Here is a 22931-nt window from a genome sequence, read left to right as displayed (position 1 = left end):
AGGGGCTGAGTATTACAAAATCTTCACAGAAGCAGTCATAGAACTTGGGTAATTACTCTGCCATTTGTTGAACATTAATGGTGGCGGTGGAAGAGGCGGCAGGGACAAAACACACCCCTCACAGCAGGTATGCCAAGTTTCTCTAGGCTTCTGGTATTAGTAACCCTGTGACAGATGCAGTACTTATATTCAGAGCTCCAAATATGGCAAGTTCTGCTTGACATTGTTTGGGTTCTGATGTCACTAAAACTCAAGCATGCTTCTGCTTCTTACTACAAGGGGACACCTGATCCATTGAGTTAACTGTTTAACGCTCTGTGACAATGAAGGCCTTTGGTGTTAACTTTCTACTATTTACAAAAATTATTTAGTAGGTATTGACGTTTTACATAGTCTTTAAAACAACAACAACTAGAAACTGACACTTAAAAAAAGAATAAACCTGCTTAGAAAGAACCTTGGTTCACTTAAACGGCATCAGCTACAATGACTCACTTTGCCACCCAGGCATTAGAACATAAAAAGTAGTGATTTGTATTTATACTCTTTGTAATGTGGGGGAGAAGAGAATAGAAGTATGCAAATGAGCAATCCGTTTCCTGAAATTCTTTTGACAAACGAATGTAAGATTTTAGTAAAGGGAGTAATTGTATCTGTCACCATAGACTACCTAGATTAAAATGCCACCCTCCCTCCCCAAAAAAGGGATTACATTCCTCTTTTCATTTAGTGATTATATCCATAATATTATTAAGGTGTAACAGATTTTGTTTTCCATATGACTAGCTATATAGGAAGTAAGGGAGGCGATTATAGGTTACCAGAAAAATTAAACAAAGGTAGCAAACAAGGATTAAATATATAATACATAACTTGGACTCTTTGAAACTTTGTGTATAATAGGTGGATTTTAAAAATTCATCTCAGCAAACAAAACCATTCTTCTTTCATGAAGAATGTGCAATATTAAAGCAGATGTATATTTTGCCTTTGTCCCCTAAGTGCTTAAGACATTTAACGTAATACAATAAGACAACATTCCTAAATATACAAGCGTTCTTATGGAAGGCTTGCCCTTACATTTTGGGAACAATTTTGTTTTCAAAAATGAAAGAATCCACGTCAGAGGCCTCTGAAATAAATACTTAACAAAGAGAAACTGCCATTGCTGTTGGTGTCACTACCCCAAGGTTCCTGCCAAAAGCAATCACCACGCCATCTGGTTTGACAAAACTTAGGGAGCCAAAGAGTAGCCATTCCAGTAACAGCTTTTTATCTCCATCAGTAAACTCACTGCAGATTACTGTGGTTGAGATTCAAAACCTAACTAATCTGGGAATCCAGCCACATTCCACAGCTCAGCTGACTCCATACTAATGAGCATCTTGGGTACAGCCTGCTTGTTCTTCATCTAACAAATGACCGTCCTGTAAACTGAGCGTGTTCTGGGGATGATCATACAGAATCCTGTCGCTGTCGTGGCTTCGAAGGCAGGCACTATGTCACACACCTCCATGACAACTGGGGGTGGGGTCACTTCAGGAATTGCCCGGAAGTTGCTTCCATATGATAGCCTTGCTGAATGAGAACCAGATCATTTAGGCCAAGATTTTATAACAGGCAAATGACTTTCACCTTTTGACTGTGTATTCAAATTCACATGGAATGGACAACAAGAGAATGAGAATCATTATCTCAGAAATGTTCAGCAGTGTCCACGGCACACAGTAGCTGATCAAAGCCCAATTTAAACAGACTAAACTACGGGGGGTGGGGGGCGGGGGTGGGGGAATCTCACACAACCTTTTCAGTTGGCCTTCAAATATTCCTTTGACTTGAAAAAAATGGTTGTTCCTTTCTTTTAAGTAAATAGGTTTTAGAAAAAAAAGAAGCAAAGAGTATACTTTTCCCATCACAGTATCAGCAAGATATTAAACAGCACAGTGGAAATAAAATTAGCATAGCCTTTCAAAGGAACCAAAATAATGGCACTGTGAAGTTATACACCTAAGTGTCAAACTAGCTGAGTTGTTTTCTTAGGGTTCAAGTTAGATTTTAAGAAATCATTCCAAAAATCTCTCTAAACACAGTGACTTAAGGAACAACCTACACTTTAGAATAAAGACTAGGGTAACAACAGGTGTCAGAGATACTTACTTTAGGAATAAATAACAGGAAGTGGCATGTTTATGCCGAGTGACGAAAAATTAATAAACAATCATAAAACTAGAAGACTCTCATGGTTGCTAATTATCATTTTGCCTTCACTAGCTAGGCAGTAGGTTCAGACTCCTAGTTTCCAGGTAAATAGTAACATTTCTGATGCAATTATTTGCCTGGTACTAGATGCCAGAGGTCAAAATTCTACCTATAGCATTTGAAAAGAAAGCAACCCCAACGGTCAAAACAATGTAGCAATAAGACAAATGAAGACAAGGGAATGAAAAATTAGATGTTGATATTATCCTAATTTCTCTGGCTAACATAGGCAGGTGTTTGATGCTCTAGGCAACATATATTTATGTTTAAATTTAGCCATAACAGCTGTGTAAGAAGCAACTTTCACTCTCCCTCCAAATTACTATGTTTTCGTTGATTAACTCCTTAAAAGAGAGAACACTTTTAATCATATACATCAAAACTCTGGATCATATGGTACACTGTCCCTAAACTTCTTTCATTGCTTTCAGAACCACATAGCTGCAGTGTTGGAAGTGACCTTACTAATTTGTGTAGTCCACTGCCCTCATTTCACAGTTTTCCGTCTAGTACTTCTCTCTTTAGAGGCTGGAGTAGCAATGCTAACATCTCCAGCTATTAATCACCTGGGCAACTTCCCTCTAGCTCTCTATATTTACTTCAAAGGCAACTTCCAGGAAGCCTGGAGTCATGAAGTAAATGCTCAGGCCCCTAACTTCTCATTCCCCTCGTGAAAAAACTTGAAAGCTGGGTTGCACAAGCATAAAGAGCCGTATTCGGTATTCCCTAGTGCTGTATAGCGAAAGAAAAACATTGGGGAGACTATTCACTGAGGTAACAGACTTACTCAACATAGTATGTCCCATACTGAGGGTCCTCTATTTTCTCCCAGCCATAAGGAAGTTCTGTAAAAAAAAAAGGAAAAGAATTGAGTGAAAGGACAGATTCAAAACCAACAGAAAAGAATTCGCCAATGAGTGAGTTTAAATGTTTTATTTCATTTGGTTAATATTTGGGAAGACAAATCGAAAGCTGAGGGCTCACTTTCAAAGAACAAACACAGTTGGAGTCTGAGTGGCTTCTTCAAGAGCCAGTGAGTGTCTCAGCAAGTAATGAGAAGCTCAGAACAAAAGACCACATTAAACTCAAAGGTGTTTATCTGAATCACAAGCTGTAAAAATGCTAATTATTTAAAAAAAATCATCTGGCATAGAACAGTCACCCCTATCCTTAGGGGATAGGGACTCCCAGTGCATGCCTGAAACCATGGATAGTACCAAACCCTATTTATACCGCGTTTTTTTCCTTTATGGCTGCTGTTTTGCACATCTGAATTGCCAGAATCACTACTCTTGCACTTTGGAGTATTAAGTAAAATAAGGGTCGGCTGAACACAAACACTATGATACCGATACAACTGATCTGATAACCTAGATGTCTACAAAGTGACTAATGGGCCAGTAGCATATACAAGGTGTGATCAATAAACACAGTGAATGTTTAAATTTTTAAAAATTTATTACAGTAACAGATGCATTGCCGTTAATCCCCCTCAAAATACTCCCCCTCGCTTCGAACACATTTATCCCACCATTCTTGCCACTTTCTGAAGCAGTTCTGGAAGTCCTCTTTCGTGAGTATCTTTAGTTGCGCTGTCGTGGCTGCCTCGATGTCCTGAATCATTTTGACTTTGGGGAAGAGCCAGAAGTCTCATGGTGCCAGACCCGGTGAATAACGGGAATGAGGATACACTGTCATGTTTTTATTTCACAGAAATTGCCATATACCAGAAGTGCTGTGTGACATGGAGTATTGTCATGATGGAGGATGATTTACAGCACACTTTAAAACACACCTTCTCTCAACCGTAGCTCACACCCGACTGACTGCACCAAACAAGTTGAAACTTGTCCCACAGTTACTAAGGTTCAATGCGTCGCTTCCCGTATTGAAGATCCTCGCGTTTCCATTACAGTAATTACAAATAATGGGACTTGGCAGCAGCATTCATGGAATTTTTTTTTTTAATTACAACTCATACAGCGTGGGTAAACGACAAACAGATGATTCACATCCGAGGCAGGACGGAGCGGGACGACGAGAGATTTCATCACACCACTCGGCAGGATGCACAATTTAAAACTTATGAATTGTTTATTTCTGGGATTTTCCATTTAATATGTTTGGACCATGGCTGCTCACAGGTAACCGAAACCATGGAAAGTGAAACCGTGGATAAGAGAGGGAGCTACTGTATTTCTTTTTAAAAGCTTGATAATGCTGACGTGAGACACACTTACCCTGCAGTACAATAGAAGAAGTGGCTGGTTGTTAAAATTTTCACCATTATACACAAGACTTGTCAATTATTTCTGTCATATTCTGACCCACTTTTCCCCAAAGGAAAGTCTAGCCTTGGATTTTTGCCATTTAAAGTGGGTAACCCAGATTTGCTTGAAACCGAAGAAAATACCTACTTTCCCTTGCATTAACTTGATCTGAGTACCTCAAGGGAAATTTACTTAATTACCACAGGGCCTTGGGTTGAATCCATATTTGTATATAGTAACAAAGAATAGCTTACTTGGATTATTATATATTGTTTATTGCAAGTAACTGACCAATAGCATATAACCTGAAAAACTGAAGGTTTATCCAACGTAAACTGTTCCTTTCAACATAAACTGACCCTATTAAGAAAGAATCCTCTCTTCTCTCCCACTCTGTTTTCCAAGGTAAGACTTCTGAAGATTCATTTGATTAGTCAGACACGGATTCACTTGGCAGGAATGTCTCTAACAAGTGGTTTCAGTGCTGTCAATTACATATAGGAGCCTCGCAAGAAGGAATATTTTAAAAACCCACAGTTGTACACTACGCGGAAACATGTACACATGTGTGCACACACACAAAGGATGTCTACCAGAAGGTAAATAGGCTTAGGGTATATTTATTAACTTTATATCATTTAGCTGCAGTTATGGTGTATCAACTTTTTAAGTAAAAATTCCAATATAATGAACCTAACAAATTATATAAATTCTTATGTTCTAATAAAAATTATTGCTCCACATTCGGAATAAAAGAATAGATGACTAGGCTCTTGATGAAAAGCTCTGAATCACCACTACCCCTTTCCTCCAGCATATTTTTCTGCCTGTGGATATATTATTGATTGGTGGTTTTGAAGCTTGGTGGGTTTGTGTGGTTTTCCTTTGAAGGACCTGGTTGAAATGTCTGAGGTGGAAAGATGAGAACAGTTGAAAAGCAACTACGGGGCGAAAACAGAATAAAACAACTGAGAAGAACCAAGATACACGTCAATTCACTTTGATCCCCCACAGTCACGAAGCAAACAATTGCCAATTAAGTAGGCACAACGTATTATGACCAAGCACCTGTTACATGGGTGCGAGTACCTGTTGGATTATACCTGTAAAAAATGTTCTATAATGATATTACCAAAGCATTAGCAGTAAGGATCTTCCACAAAAGAGATTTTTTTCCCCTGTAATGGAAATTTCCTTGAACTAGCATGGGAAATGTTGGTGAGGCATGGGATGAATTCTGTAACTGCACTTGAATTTACATTTTGTCTTTAGAAAAGTTTGGAGAATCGAAGGAACTATAAAGATAGTTGAAAAATTCTATTTGCTATCTGAAAAATTCACTGAAGAGGATATATTAATACTTAATAAGGATAAAAGCTCAACATAAATATATTTCACGGTTAACCTGGAAATCAATTCAGCATTTCAGTTGGCACTTAAAGCAATTAGCAGCCAACAGATAAAGTGAGGCCCTTTCTTCAGGAGAGTAAACAAATTGGTAATTTACCTTGTGGATTACTTTAAGTAATCACTTTAAACATTGACCAGTGATACCTTAGCTAGTTTTTCCCTGGGCCGATTAACACAGGTAAAGAAGTGGTTGTTATTTGTCCATTTAAATGAAGGTAATAAAAGCAAGACTAACATACCTAGCAATCTTATACACTACCCAGTGGTTCAATTCATTCACTTTTACTCCCTTTTCCCCCCTCCCTTCCTCCTCTACCCCCTCTCTCCTTCTTCCTTATGCAAAAATAAAAATTAGAAACAAGACACAGATCTCGACCTCAAGGAGTTCATAGTCTGAACAGGAAGAAGAGAGAAGAGATAAAAGACATTGTGAAGATAAACACAAGCTTTTGGGGGAGGGCAGCACTGAGGAATGACCCCCATCGCCTGGTCAGAGTAGCTATGAGGAGAGCCTTCTAGAAAAGGCCAATGTTTGAGCAGTCTTGAAGGATGAGCTGGGGCTGGAGAGAGGGCGGATCCAGACAGACCAAAGGGCACTGAGATGTGAAGAACGCCTGGAGTCGTCAGTAATTACAAATAACGTGACAGGGTTGAAGTGAAGGTTGTATGCAGGGTGCTTGTCTTACAAACAAGCACCGAATCACCTTTCTGGAGTGCCGTGTGAAGAGGTCTGATCTTTATTTTGATGATGATGGAACTGATTAAGCCGGGCTACGACATGATTACATTGAAGTTTGAGAAAGGTCATGGGCAACAGTAATAGAAGATGAGACAGATGGAGTGGAGTGCGAATAAAAGGCCGGCAAGTAAGGAAAGCATTAATGGCCTAGATAAGAAATTAGGAAGGCTGGGCTAAGGCAGTGGTAATGCGACTGCAAAGAAAGAATGGCGTATAGAGATAAGAAGGAAGTCAAAGTAATTAGACTCAATGACTAAGCGAAGACTGAGGGAGGAAAAGAGGGGAGGAGGCCAAGGTCATCCTAGGTTAATGGCTCTGCTGGCATGAAAATGATACAAATAAAAAAGTTCATCAAATATGTATTAAATACCTGCAATGAACATAGCTATGGGAATAGGAAGAAGGTGTTAATTTGCATTTAAAGGCATTTAGGAAATAGATAATATGCAAGAAATGCCTAGTCTAGTGCCTACCATGTTTCCCCGAAAATAAGACCTAGCTGGACAATCAGTTCCAACGCGTCTTTTGGAGCAAAATTTACCATAAGACCCGGTCTTATTTTACTATAATATAAGACCTGGTCTTACATAATACAAGACTGGGTATAATATAATATAATATAATATAATATAATATAATATAATATAATATAATATAATAAAATAATATAATATACCTGGTCTTATATAAAACCGGGTCTTATATTAATTTTTGCTCCAAAAGACGCATTAGAGCTGATTGTCCGGCTATATCTTATTTTCGGGGAAACATAGTATCACCATTAGACACTCAAGAGATGATAGGTGTTTTAAAGTCACGACTGACAGAACTTGGTTTAACTGCAATGAAGAGGATAGAAAAAGTTGAGGATGGTAACTAGTTTTTAGCTCAAGGAACTGGGAGTAGGGGATGTCATTTGCTGAGGGCGGAACGGAAGATACGCAGATTTAGCTCAGTTGGGGAAGGGTTACATTTGAGGGGCCCGTGCAACATCCTGGTGGCGATATCTAACAATCTCTCAGAAAGATGAATCTGGTCCTCAGAAGAGAAAATGCAGGAAGGTAAGGATTGGAGAGACACTGCAGTTAAAACCATGCACTAGACAGGGTTACCTAGACGAATTGTGACTAGGAAAAGGTGGAGAAGAGGACAGGAGAGTTAATAATTTAAGGAGAAGGTGCAAAAAGTATGAAGTTAAGGGGAATGAATGGTTTCAAAAGACAGAATAGGAGGGAGAGCATGATCAACACTAATAAGGGCCTTGTAAAGCCATCAGGAGTCAAGATAAGAGCTGAAAACAGTCCACCAAATTTGGCAATCAGGCCGTTATTGGTAGGTAACCTTAAGAAAAGCAGTTTCACTGAGAAGATAGAGGGCAAGTCAGCATGTTGCAGTACTGAATAAAACAAGAGGTGTCGTTCTTAAGCAGTTATTGTTATTTTTTTGAAACTTGGCTGTGAAAAAAATAGTATGAGAACTATGGGGAGGAGTCAGGTCAAGAGAAAGTGTGTTTATTTTTGAAACAGGAAAGACCTAACCATATTTTTTCTGTTAGAAGCTAAAGCATTCCTCCCAGAAAGTTGATTCAAAAGGCAGAACCATTTCTGGCATATCAAATAGCTGGTTGGTTCTACAGCCATGAATTTATCTTTCTTTCTTCTATACAAAATAGGATTTTATTTGTTGGAATATATGAATTCCCATTGTTTTTTTCATTGTGGAACTCTAATTCAGTCGACGATTTTCTTGTATTATTCTCTAAGCTCCAAACTGTCATCAACATTCACTTCATTTTAGTAAAAATGCCGTTAGTAAAAATTTAATTTCTTTAATTAGAAAAGGGGTGAGTTGAGAATAAAATGGATTCCTAATGTATAGTTAAGATAACTATTCAACCAAAACACTATTTTATTTGAATGAAAGATAAATAAGTCCATCGATTACACCACCAGCTACATCAGTATAAAGACACAGCTGGGTTCTGAACATCAGAAGACTGAGGAAGATAGGCTAAGTTTTAGAAACTGTAAGGTTTTTCTAGAAGATCTTAAATGTTTGGCAGAATGCAAAGAATATCTTAACTGAAAACTTTCCTTAAAATATTATCCCCGTTTGAGCACTTACTCATGCAAAGCACTGTGGGGAATACCAGCGTAAGTCACATACAGTGTAGTATGGAGTTACCTATTGGAGGGCTATTTGCTCCTGTTCGGGGAGGAAACAAAGTACACTGCAAAAGGGGTAAAGGTTGGCTGCGCATAAAAGGCTCGATCAAGGTTCCACATTGTGGGTTCCCCACCACAGGTCAGTACTGGTGATATGAGAAAGGCATGCCCAGTGTGGGGACAGGAGAGCAGCCCTTCTCTTAAAAGGTTTAAACACGCCTAGAAGAATACATGCAATTTTGCTTGCTCTATCTTCAGAAAGCTATAATAGGATGACTGTATAATGTACTGTCCACTTTTGAGAGAAAAGATGGCACTATTAATAATTATTCTGGGACAACAGGAATAAGCTGGATTACCGTGTTGCCCCGAAAATAAGACCTAGACGGACAATCAGCTCTAATGTGCAAGGGATGGTGGGCAGTGCCCTCTGCAACTAAGATTGAACACAGCACCTTGAGCTGAGCTGCCTGCCAGATGGCTCAGTTGGTTGGAGCGCGTCCTCTCAATCACAAGGTTACTGGTTCGAGTCCCGCAAGGCATGGTGGGCAGCGCCCCCTGCAACTAGCAATGACAACTGGACCTGGAGCTGAGCTGCGCCCTCCACAACTAAGACTGAAAGGACAACAACTTGACTTGGAAAAAAAGTCCTGGAAGTACACACTGTTCCCCAATAAAGTCCTGTTCCCCTTCCCCAATAAAATCTTTAAAAAAAACCCAAAAACTGTTGCTCTAAAACTGTGTTATAGAGTACAGGTATCTAGTTACAATGCAGTATAGTTAGTGCTACAATAAATATATGTCATATGGTTCTACTGAGCACAGAGGAGAGAATACTTAATTTTGACCCAGAAGAGAATGACAGAGGAGGCAACAAAGAAATTACACTTCAGATTTGAGCTCAGAAGGAACAAGGGAACAAGACTGGTTCCCAGAAGATAAATGAGCATGCAGCAAAGGCAAAGACAAAAATGTTATATTTATGACATGAAAACAATTTGAAAAAGAAATACAGACTATGGTTCAATTACAAAAAATTGTCAATACTTCACCAAGGAGTCTAGACTTTATTCGGCTGACAGCAGGAAGCCATTATAAATATCTGAGCAAGAAAGAGGTATGAAGGCAGTTATATTTTGGAAAGATTAACAAGCAATGTAGCAAAAGTGTTTTGATCATACAGCCTTTTCAGTAAAAAAGCTGAACATGTACTTCTAAGATATATTTATTCACACATATATATGGACTACTCTACTACTATGTACTTAATAAAGCACACACAAAATACAAATTTATAAAGGAAATGAAGACAAAAAAACAATTATTACTATTTTACCTCAGTGTGGTTTAAAAAAGTCACATAAAAACTGTCAGCTCTGCCATTCTCTTCCGGTTAGCTTGGGCTTGCGTAATTGTATGGATGTCACTGAGGAATGTGCTGTTAGTTCTTTTTCTATTTCCTCATTTGTTTACTATCCTCAGTTTCTACCATATGGGAGCATGAGTGACCCTAGATCTAGAGATCAGTGACAGATTGACGATTTGATATTGAGACAGCCAGCTGAGATTTTTATGTGTTTTAAACTTCCTCTACCTTTAAAAAAAACTTTTCTTATAATACAGAACTACTGTCTAATTGACAGAAACTGTGTTTCTTTAGTCAAAAATTTATGGATACAATATTAGATAATATGATAACTTACTAGGCACTGTGCCAAGTACTTTCATAGGCACATTTGTTTCTTACAACGAATCGGTACTCTTTGCAGAAATATTTTTAAGCCACATTTTAATTTTGTGTGGATGAAAATCTATGTAACATAGTCTTTAAATCCACTTAACTGGGCACAAGTAACTGCAAAACCTCATAGTGCCTTCGATAAGGGTGAGGGTGCCATGTCCATTCTTCCCTCAAGACGCTCTTGGATAGTGCGTGTCTGACATACAGAACGAGTAAGAATGTCACTGCCAATGTGTATATAAAATAGTAGAGAAGCTTAACTTCCTTTTTTTTCCCAGTGGAAACATTATGAAAAATAAGTTCTAGCACTTTCTTCCTGTACACCAATAGACAGTTTGAGTGCCAACATTTTGGAGACCACTGATATCAGGGATATATTGGAGCAGTAACTGTAGGAAAAAAGTCTAAGAATAATCCAAGTGTGTGATGATTAGAGAAATAGAGAGAAGGATAGGTGGACAGGTAGCTATATGAAAAAGCAAATACATATAGCAAAATATTCCTTGTCATATCTCAGTGGTGGGCATATATGTATTGCCTGGAAAATTCTATCAGTTTGCCTATATGTTGGAAATTTTTCATAGCAATATATTGGCAAAGTATAGAGAAAAGAAAGAGTAACAGGGACTGGAAACTATACAGGTAATACAGCAAGAGGAGAGGAAGAAGCAAACAGGACTGCAAGGATTTGGGCCCAGATGATTATAAGGATGGAATCAATGACGGAAAGAGGGATGGGTAACTTCAGGAGAAAAATGTTACATCTAGTGTTAAATATGCTTATTTGAATGCTGAGTAGGACCATAAAAAGCAAGTCAGTAGGAAATACAGAAATAAAATTTAGACCAGAGGACAGCACTAGATATTTAGATAAGAGACCCGATTACAGTAAATTGATAGTTAAATCTATGAAAATAAAGACACTCTACAAGGGAAAACAGCAAACAGCAGAGAATTGAGTTGAAACAATTAGTGGCCAGGAAAAAGACTGGATACCAGCAATCTTAGCCTGGGAAGACTAATACCACATTCACAATTGAAAAAGTCAAATCCTATAGTATTATACATTCTAGTTTACAAGGGTTGGTTTCACAATAAAGAACTTACTGTTGAAAGCCTGACAGACAAGGGAAGTACATTATAAAAATGATTTTAAAAATTATTTCTTGAGGTATAATTTACAGACCATAAAATGCACAGATCTTAAGTGCACCTCCAAAAAATCAACGTTAAGTGCTTGTTCAATTATAAAACATGAGTTTTGGCAATCGTATGTGTCTGCGTAACTGCTAGCCCAAAAAGGAGAATATAACCATCATTCCAGAGAATTATTTCAATTCACCCCACTTCCCTCCTCAGCCCTCATTTTCTGACTTCTGTCAACATTGATGAGGTTATCTGTGCTCAAACTTCAAATAGTGGATAATTGAGTACCTATTCTTTTGTGTCTGACTTCTTTTATTCAACAATGTTTTGGAGATTCACCCATGTTGTTGAATGTTATCAACAGTTCTTTCCTTTTATTGAGGAGCACTATTTCATTGCACGAATATACCACAAATTGTTTATCCATTTTCCTGTGGATGAATGTCTGGGCTATTTCTAGGTTTGAGCTATTATGAATAAGGCTGTCATGATCATTCAGGTAAACTCTTTTGGGGAACATATGTTTTCATCTCTCTTGAGACAAGACCTCATAGGAAACTGCCAAAAGTTCTCAAAAGTGTTCACATAATTTTACATCCCCACCAACAAGTAAAATGTCCAGTTGCTCTCCAATGTCACCAGTCGTTGGTCTTGTCAGTGTATTTGTCTTAAGCCACTACAAGGAGTGTACATGGCATCTCACTGTAGTGATGTCTCACGATAAGTACCTTGTCACGCTCTTGTTGGCTATTCTTTTATCTTCTCTTGGGAACTGTCTATTCGAGTTTTTAGTCCATCTAAGAAAACCACTTTATTGAGGCATGATTTAAATATCATAAAATGTATCTGTTTTCAGTGTGCAATTCAAAAATTTTAATTTACTGAGTTATGCAACCAACATCCAATCCAGTTTTAAAACATTTCCATCACCCCAATAAGATCCCTCATGCCGTTTACTGTTCATCTCTTTCCCATCCTCAGCACCAAGCAACCACTAACCTACCTTGTGATTTGTCTATTCTGGACATTTCATATAAATGGAATTGTGCAATAGCTGGTCTTGTGTGTCTAGTTTCTTTCACTCAGTGTAAGGTTTTTGAGGCTCGTTTATGTTGTGGCAGGTATAGTATTTCACTTCTTTTTATTGACGAATAGTATTCCATTGTATGCTTAAACCACATTTTATTTATCTTTTCATTAGTTGACGGGCATTTGGCTTGTTTCCACTTTTTAGCTATTATGAATGGTGCTCCTATGAATATTTACATGCAAGTCTTGTGTAGACATATGTTTTCATTCCTCTTGGGTAAATAGCTAGGAGTGGAACTGCTAGGTGATAGGGCAAATTTATATTTAACCTTTCAAGAAACTGTCAGACTGTTTCCAAAGCAGGTGTGCCGTTTTACATTCTGCACAGCAATGTACAAGGGTGACCGTTTCTCCCGTCTTTGCTAGTCCCAGAGTCATGAAGATACTCCAAGTTTTCTTCTAAAAGCTTTAGGCTTCTACCTTTTATGATTAGGTCTTTGATACATCTGAAATTAAGTTTTGGGTATGGAGTGAGAAATAGCTGATGTTCATTTTTCCTTACGAACAGCCCGTTGTTTCAGCACCATTTCTTAAAGAGATCTTTCTCCCCTCATTGAGTTGACTTGGCACCTTGGCTGCAAATTAAGTAATCACATATGTGTGCATCTATTTCTATTAGGTTGGTGCAAAAGTAATTGTGGTTTAAAAGGTTAAAAACAATTGCAGAAACGGCAATTACTTTCGCACCAACCTAATAGAGTCTCATACTATTCCATCGATCTATTTGTTCATCCTTATGCCAAAACCACACTGTCTTGATTACTGTCGCTTTATCGTAAGTCTTCAAATATGGCAGCCTAGGTCCTTCACCTTTGTCCTTTTTTACGATTGTTTGGCTAACTAGAGCCTTTGTATTTACATATTAACGTTAGAATCAGCTTGTCAATTTCTTCAAAACCGACTTTTAGGATTTTGATTGGGACTGCACGTTATCTGAATGTCGATTTAGAGAGCATGGACATCATGAGCAATGCTGTGCCACCCAATCTATAAACATAGTACACCTCTTCAATTGCTTCGGGTCTTCATCAATTTCTTTCATGATGCTTTGTGGTTTTCAGTATCTAGGACCCGCACATCTTTCAGTAGGTTTGCGCCATGGTATCCAATTTTTAAAAACTATCCTCGCAAATAGAATTTCAAACAATTCCATTTTCCAATTGTTTTTACTAAAAAAATCCTCAATATTGCAATCATGCTGAACAAAATACGTGCAAATGCTATTTATTTATTTATTTTACTAAAATATAGATTGGAGTTCAACCCACAGGAGGACTAACTGAACTTCATTCTAAGCCACTTATTTTTTTAACCAAGGTAAATAATTTCTGATGAGTGATACCAAATGAATGCAAATTTTTTTCACCTGCACCCTAGATTCAAGAAAGCATAGCAAACAATTTTGGTTGGGGTAAATTCTATACTTATTTGTAAGGCTATATACCATTAAACAGAATCTATAATATATCAGACACATAAACATTATTATCTACTGATTCTTAGAGAATTTTTCTAAGTAGTAAAAATTGTGTGGGGGTGAGGGGGTTTATTAAAGACTTTCACTGAGTTTCTAATGCTGCTCTAAATGGCTAAGGATTAGCAATAGATACTAGTATATCTATCCTAGTGCTATTAAATATATTTTTGAAGGCTCACCAGGTATGATGGGCTATCCATGGTTGAGAATGCACCAAATTTAAAATATTTATTTGCAATTTTTAAAGCTTGTCTTTAAAACTTAAAAATGTAAAGGGGGAGGAGGCAAATGTATATTTGTTAATATTTTTTTAGAAAGGGATTTAATTGCATAGTCCTCAAAAATAGAAATACAGTCTCTCATAAAATTAGATGCAATGAGATAATTACCAGAACCAATTGATGAGGGTATCTACCCACCGCTTATGTGCTTATGCACATTATAGTATGTTCAGGATTTTGGAAAACTCATTATCTAAGTGGGAAGAGGAAGGGATGAAGTAAGGATGGTAAAAAAGGTTTCTGAATCTACCTCCATCTTCACAGTCTTCAGGGGGTTTGGCTTTCTTACAAAGACGAGGATCCAGCCAGGTGGTTGTTTTGGTATTGTGGCTGCAGAATAAAGACTCCAATTAGAAACAGTAAAATAAAGAGGGAGATAAATATTTCAAAAGCAAAGATTAAAAGTGACTAAAAGGTATATGATGTTCGCATATTTATCTCCTGCAGGCTTCGTCTGCTTACCTCTGATTCAATAATCCTACTGTTCTCAGTCTGTTACTTCAAAACTACCACAAAGGGAAGGTAATGCTAGAGGCACTAATTTGAGAACGAAGACTCTGAAGAAGGCGTAAGATGCCAAGTATTGAATAACACTTATTTAAGTAGTTAAAATGTTTCAAAGGATGAGCACACAGCCCCGTACTGTGCGTTATCTGGCAGAAAACGCTGCATTGAAAACCTTGCTGGTTGGCTGACTGAATTCCTTCCTCCTTCCCTTCAAAAACCACTGTATTTCTTGAGTCCCTGTGGTGTGTGGACACTGTACTGGGGGCTGGGCATACAGAGATGAATAAACAATCAGATGGAGACTCTGGACTCACAGGGGTTCTTTAAAATAAAATAATGTAGAGTTAACTAAAAAGTTATGAAGGGTTTCTGCAACATTCAAGTAAAAATATTGGGCATAATTAAACTCAACGCTATGAAACTAAGTTTTTGTCGGTATGGACCACATATTTAATAGAAAAAAAAGGGCAGAACAAAAAGATACCCCCACACCCCTTTTTATGAAGTAGGCCACAGATGCTTTCAAAGAGCAGTGTCTGTTTCATTTCATTAGAGGTCACAATCAATTTCAGACCAGGTCACCACGCAGTAGATACCATTGCTGCAACAAAACTATCACACTGCTGGGTAGACAGTGTTATAGTTTAAGTATCTGAAATAAGAGGATAGTAAAGAAAGGAAAACTCATGGAAGCAACAAAATGTAAACTGAAGTTATTATCAAAGTGGTGTGAGAGTAACAATGTGAACAAATTGTCTTTTCTTGGTGTCTTGAATATGAGATTAACTCACTAATCTCTACATTGACCACTGTTAGGAAATGAAGTCTATATGGTTTCAGGGAATTAATCCTATCTTCTATACCTTTATTAATTCCTGAGCTACTGCCAGAGCGAGCTATGCAGCCCCTTCTCACACACTGCCAGGTATGATGCTAGTTAAACTATGGCAGAAACACTCTCTGCATGCTGAACAATGGATAATCCAAGTAGGAGAAATTGAGATTGTTTTTAAAAAGTCTGTGTTACCCATTCTGTCAGAGATAATTTCCCCAAACTAAAACCGGTTAAATGCTGATAGCAAAATGAAAAGAATTAGGACTCAAAAGAGGCCTAGCATACATGCAGATCGTTAGGGGGAAAAAAATCATGGACATATCTTATTAAACCAAATTCAGAATTGCTACTTTAGAAAAGCTTAACTTTGGTTTCAATGATCCAAAATTTTTACTGCTTAGTTAGCAGATACAGGAAATCCACTAGGATTTTACCCAGTACTTCCCAAGGTAAAGAAATGTCCACAGGGGCTATACCAAAACCATAATAGCTCAAGACTATAAACAATATTAATATTTTTTTCCTTACAGCAGCAGTAACACAGAGCAAACACATTAGCTATAGCAAACAAGAGAGCTTTATCTAGCAGCAAATAATATTCAACTATATTCTGGATATTAATCCCTTATGAGGTTTATGGTTTGCAAATGTTTTCTCCTGTCCTGCAGGTTGCTTTTTCACTGTTGATTGTTTCCCTTTGCACATGTTTTTAAGTTTGACATAGTCCCATTTCTCTATGTTCGCTTTTGTTACCTGTGCTTTTGGTGTCATAGCCAAGAAATCATTGCGAAATTCAATATCATGAAGTTTTTCCCCTGCTTTTTTCTAGGAGTTTTATAGTTTCAGATCTTACATTTAGGCCTTTAATCCACTTTAAAATTGTTCACCTATAAAGACATTTCTTGTATAAATTCCCCACCCCATAATTTACTAATGTATCCCTGCTTGCAGGGTGAGGCACTGTCAGACTCAATGTCTCATAATCTGCTTCTAAAGATATTCTACCCACTTTGAGTGACTCTACATCTTACTTAGGGGCTTAGTCCTAAAGTCAGCATGGAAGTCAAAAGTCTAAATTACGCTTGAAAAACATCTTAAATTGTCCATGGAGAAGAGTATACGTGGTTTTGTCTGTTGTGTATAACCCTGGTGATTAATGTTTATACAAATGTATAACATTATCAATTCACCACATATGGTGAAAAACAAGAACACTATGCATACAAAATCGATGTCTTTTAAATACTAGAATATCACTTGGTACAAGATGCTTGCTCTATGGAAAGGACGTGGAATTTGGGGCCAGTTGAGGAAACACATTCAGGTCTCGCACCCCTAATTCATTTCTGAGTATATGCTCAGCCCTCAATATTTTAATTATTATATTCTGTAACTTCACTACATTCATATTCTCCTTCTGGGCAAATGAGTTTAAGAATGAGAATTACAGCTGCATGAGAATATAAAAATACTGCATAATGAAACCTCTAATACATTATTTATATATATTATTCTCAGATGCACGCAATTCTCAGGTTGATGGACTACATGTGGTATTCTATATCTCTGTAAATATATTAATAGTGTTTCTCTATAAAATATAGTTTTTGTGAGTTTAGATTACATCAGTTACTCTAAGGATCAGTGATATTTTCCTTCTATATTATTTAACTATATTTATTGCCTGAATATATCAAACCCAAATTCTATGACCGAAACTATTTAGTTCAGGAAAGAAATATACCCCATCAAATGATGATAGTTCTTGAAATGCTCATTAAGTTGGAAAATATGCCCAAATGTTAAAAAAAAACACACAAAAAAAACTCTCCTTATTCCTTACATTTTTCATTATCAGTGATAAATCTGTTTTTAATCCTCTTGTGTTTATAAAACCAGAGGTCAAATACACTATTCCTTTACGTAAGTCCAAAAAAAAATGAAATACCATCCAGAGAAAAAGTCAGATTAAGAATTGGACATAATGTGTATGAAAAACATTTTTAAAGAAAGAAAAAGGAAATGGCAGCCTTGAGAAAAGAGGTAAAACACAAGTAAAACAAACGCTGTACGCCAAGCCTCACAGTGACAGGGCACGGTAGAACAGGCACACACACTTGCTTACTCAATGAAGTAGATCATCCCCGTGTCAGTGTAGGCCATTTCCCAGTTTTTGGGCAGAGGTTCCAGATTCTCGTCTCTCATCATATAATTTCTGAAGTCCATGGAGCTACTTGTTTGGTTGTAACTCGGGATGGTCTTCATCCAATCAGATAACTCAGAATGCCTCTCTCTGTTGTCTATTCAAAACAAAACAGTATGAAAAGTAGATAAACTTACATTCTCTTCAAACAGCCCTCTTTGTATCTAACAAAATGCCAAATATTGACTGCAAATTTCCTCATCTCTTGTGTCCACATTCTTCTGTAGTTTTTGAGAAAACGAATATACATATTGGATTTTTTTTTTTTTTCATTTGTTAAGCGACATTAACCCTATACAGCATCTCTGATACTAGTCTGGGAAAGAAACAAAAACAACACTGGCATCAATTCAGTATATGTTGAGTATATATCAATAGAATATTAACGACAGCCATAGCAGCACTTACACAGTTTTTTATGTGCCAGACTCTATTTTAAGATATATATATATATATATATATATATATATATTACATATAACATATATAACATGTATATATAACATGTATACAATATGTATATTATGTATTATATACATATATTATACATGTTATATGCATAATATATATTACACATATACATACATACATACACTCATAATCCTCACAGCAGCCTTGTTAGTACATATTATTACTAGTCCCATTTTACAGATGAGGAAACTAAGGCACAGTGAGATTAAGTTAATTTAGTCAAGGTTACACAGCTCAGAAATAGCAAAGCCCAGGTTCAAATCAAAGTGGTCTACTTGGTCTGCTGTACCAAGCTGCCTCATACACATTTAACACAGGCCTTTAAAATAACACTGATTTTTAAAAATTACATTCAGTAGCCTTCCTATTGTTAAATATAATTCTCTGTTGGCGATATTAAAATCCTCTTAGAGTTCCAAAGTCCACCATGCAGGTAAGAATACTAAAATTCAGACACTGCCTAGGGAGTTCACAATTCATGCACTTAAAACTTGTTTGTAGAATTTAAAAGACAAACAACTGCAATAACTCCAAACTGCAGCCAATGCCTCAGAATCAGAGAACCTCACAGAGGCCTCAGATAGCATTACATAGCATTCCTTAGAGTATTTCCACTCCCGCCATCTCTTATCCAACGAAGCTCTATAATCCGTGAATCCTACTGCTGTTCCTCACCCCAGCCATGCCCTAGCCGTGTCCTCATTCCCCTACTCACCCAACATCAATTCCATGACCAACCGCTATAATGGCTCCCGTGAAAGTTCTCCCGATCCCTTTGTCGCAACCTTACTTCATCATACTTGCCTGGCTGAACCATAATTCTGCTTTCATCTTCCTCTCCAGCTATTCTACACCGGCACAAGCAGCTGAAAACGGACAACACTGATCACTAACCTCCAGGGGGTCCTTACTGATGGATGACAATCACAGGACATTTCTTTAGTCCACTCACTCTCACACTCTCCTAGATAACTATTTCATACTTTCCATCACTTTCAGTCTTCTATTACTTCTCCCTTATTCCTAATCTCATTTGATGTCCTTGTTTCCTACTTCACTGGGAAAACAGAAGCAAGCAGAAGGGACTTCCACAAAGTCCCATCATCACATCTACACAGCAACTGTGCCCACTTACTCCATCTTCTGTTATAGAGGAACTGTCTGTGCTTCCAGATGAAGGCCACCTCTCCAATTATAAATTACATCCCATCGCCTCTTGCCTACAGCAATTCTCACTCCCTCTTGCATCACCAATCTTCCCTAATCTGAGAGCATATTCAAACACAAGCCGTGTTTTCATTCGTTCAAAATACACAATTCTCTTTCCCCTCTAACCACCGCCCCATTTCTCTCCTGTTTACACCAAACCTCCTTGCAAGAGTGTGTCCTTGCAACCTCCACTTCCGTATTCCATTTATCTCTGGAACTCACTCCAACAAGGCTTTGGATCGCTCATCAATAAATCTGTCCTTATTAAGGTCACCAATCACCTCCATGTAGCGAACTGCAAGGATCCCTTCTCAGAGCCCACCTGGTGTGAGCGGTCAGTAGCATCTGACACGGTTGATCCCTCTCGTCCCCTGGCTGCCAGGACACTGCACTCTCACGCTGCTGCTCCTTGTGTCTCACTGGCTTTCCCCAGGCTCCCTGATCGCCATATGTTAGGCTGCCTTCTCAGGGTTCCATCCTGCCCCTTTTCTTTTCTCTTTCTATACTCACTCTCTTGGTGAGCTCTCATTCAGTGTCACTGCTGTACAAGCTATAAGCTGATGATGTCCAAACATGTATTTTCAGACCAGAACGTACACTTCTAAGTCCAACTTCAAAACCTGGCCTTTCCATTTGGACGTCTAACGGACACCTCAAACCTCAATATCCCGACTTGGGCTCCTACTACCCTTTCCCAACCCAAACTGACTCCTCTTAAAATCTTTCTCATCTCAACAAATGCAACTCCATTCTTCCAGTTAAATCACCGGGAATGCGCTTTGAGTCTGCTCTCTCATACCTCATACCCAGTCTGTCAGCAAATGTTACTGGCTCAGCCCCTCTTTACCTCTCACGCTTTCACAGGGTCCAAACCGCCACTTCTTACTTAAATTATTGCAATAACCTCCTAACTAGTATCCCCACTTATGTCCATTGATCCTACTGCCTATTCTCAATATAGTAGCCAGAATGAGCCAGTTAAAACCTGTTCTATCAAGTTACTCCCCTACTCAAAGCCCTATAATGGTTTCTCATCTCAGAATAAAAAGCAAAATTCTTTTCTAAAAGATCCAATTATTAATACTATGCATTTCCACTACCACCACCCCAATCATTATCTGACCTCATTGGTTTTCATTCTATTCCACTCCATTCCATTCCATCATTCTGCTCCAATTCCATATAAGGTATTGTCCATATTGTATCCAACCGCACTAGTCTCCTTGCTGTTGTCCGAATATTTCTGACATGTTCCCACCTCAGTGCATTTGTACTTACCATTCCTTCTGGCTGCAATGCTGTTCCAAATAATTTGAGCTTACTCCCTCACTTCTTTCAAAGTCCTCTTCTCTGCCACTCTATTGTAAAAATTGCAAACTTTGGCCACAAATAAATCTCTACCTATCCTCTCGCCATTTCCATCCCCAACAATTTTCTCATTTTCAAGGCAGAGATTCTAGTTCCCCAAAGCAATACACAAGCACAGTCCCCCAGCTTTGAATAAATTAACTATGGGTAGTACTTATTCAGACAAGGCCACTGGCTTTTAGTCATGTCTTTTATTATTTTTCATTAAAATATTCTATTTTCTCTTGAAAAGACATATATATTCCAATGGAAGTGTCCTGTGGTGTCTATACAGAAGGGCTAGTATACAAACTGTCTCCCATGCACTCTTGAATACACTCCCTTTAGATATTAACATCAAAGAGGATACAACATCTGGCTTAACAACTAGCTTACATGACAAGCATGAACTACAGGGATCACACATAGGCTGACCTCTAAGGCAATTGCAGTGGTCACTGAAGGCTCTGCCTCAGGAGTGAAAAACAAAACAAACAAAACCAAAAAACCCCACATGCTCTTGTCCCTCAAATGAAGAACATATAAATCCCCACATTGGGGCAGATTCATGGTCTCTAATCCCATGGTCTCTAAGCATTTAAAAATATTAACAGACTTGGTTCCACATGATTTCCCTTAACAACCTCTAAAAAATTAGGTGTGAATTCACCTGAACCTTTTCAGGCCTGTTTTCACCTAAATATACTGGGGTCAATTCATTAAATATCAAACATATTATGTAGTATAACTATGTGACATACCGTGTTTCCTCGAAAATAAGACCGGGTCTTATATTAATTTTTGCTGCAGAAGACGCATTAGGGCTTGTGTTCAGGAGGTGTCCTCCTGAAAAATCATGGTAGGGCTTATTTTCCAGTTTAGGTCTTTTTTTTGGGGGGAAACACGGCATTAGGACTATAAAACGACCCACACTCTGGAGGGGGACACAACCAATGAATGTATTAAAACAATAAATACAATATGTACAGCAAACTTCAGTAATTCATGAAGAAAAACATCAGGACGCTTTTGGAAAATGAGATGGTAATGGATTCTGCAAACGTGGGGATGTGATCAAATTCATTCATTTACTGGGTATCAATAAAATACTTTTTCAGTTCTAACTACGTGCCAAGCACTGCTTATGGTGCAAGTAAGACAACAATGAACAAAACAAAGTAAAGCTTCTGAGCCTTCCGAAGCGTATATTGTAGTGTTTTGAGTGGAATTATTATAATAAATAGCCCTGGAATAAGTTCTGCTGGGATTCTGCGGTTTCCTACTCAGACTCACAGTTAGGATCCCCCAAGCAATTACATTATTTAGGGGTATTCAAAAGGAGAAGATTCTCCACCACTAAATTTCTGTTGGTTTTGCATTTAATGAAAAATCTGAGTCAAGTTCAGAAATTTCTTCGAGTCAATTCTGGTTTTAAACTCAAAGTACGGCTAACAGACCTTTCAGATGATGTTTGCTAGCATGTTACCAAACCCCTGTACTTGGTTTTGGTTGAAGGTTGTATCTTAACACGTCTACATTTTGTTCACATCCTGTAAAGTAGGACTTAGGTAAGATTGCAGCGTCAGAAATGAACCTCAAATCTTTTAAGCAGTAGAGTAATGGCATCTTATGTTATTACCAGTGATAGCTTATTATTGATTTATCAAAATTGCCCCTTGGGGCAACTCATTTCAGCTTACAAGATGATTGATCGAGATACACTGTTCCACATAAAACCTTTACAAAAAAAAAAAAAATACTGGAATCCCATCACTTGCTCTA

The 22931-nt window shown here is 37.8% G+C and overlaps 1 protein-coding gene across 2 annotated transcripts in view; it reads right to left on the bottom strand.

Annotated features, from left to right (window-relative positions):
- MAGI3 (membrane associated guanylate kinase, WW and PDZ domain containing 3) overlaps positions 1-22931 on the bottom strand; it is a 190468-nt gene that overhangs the window by 35062 nt on the left and 132475 nt on the right. For both annotated transcript variants that reach the window (XM_019730392.2, XM_019730393.2), the window contains exons 5-7: positions 18045-18219; positions 14828-14907; positions 3047-3104 (exon numbers count right to left, since the gene is read on the bottom strand). In XM_019730392.2, the coding sequence (XP_019585951.2) occupies positions 3047-3104; positions 14828-14907; positions 18045-18219 (313 nt within the window). The remainder of the gene's footprint in view (positions 1-3046; positions 3105-14827; positions 14908-18044; positions 18220-22931) is intronic.

The sequence above is a fragment of the Rhinolophus sinicus genome, linkage group LG14 (assembly GCF_036562045.2).
Source record: "Rhinolophus sinicus isolate RSC01 linkage group LG14, ASM3656204v1, whole genome shotgun sequence".
In the NCBI taxonomy this organism is placed as follows: domain Eukaryota; kingdom Metazoa; phylum Chordata; class Mammalia; order Chiroptera; family Rhinolophidae; genus Rhinolophus; species Rhinolophus sinicus.
Note: the sequence above shows the minus strand (reverse complement) of the source record. Positions and strands in the feature narration are given on the sequence as shown.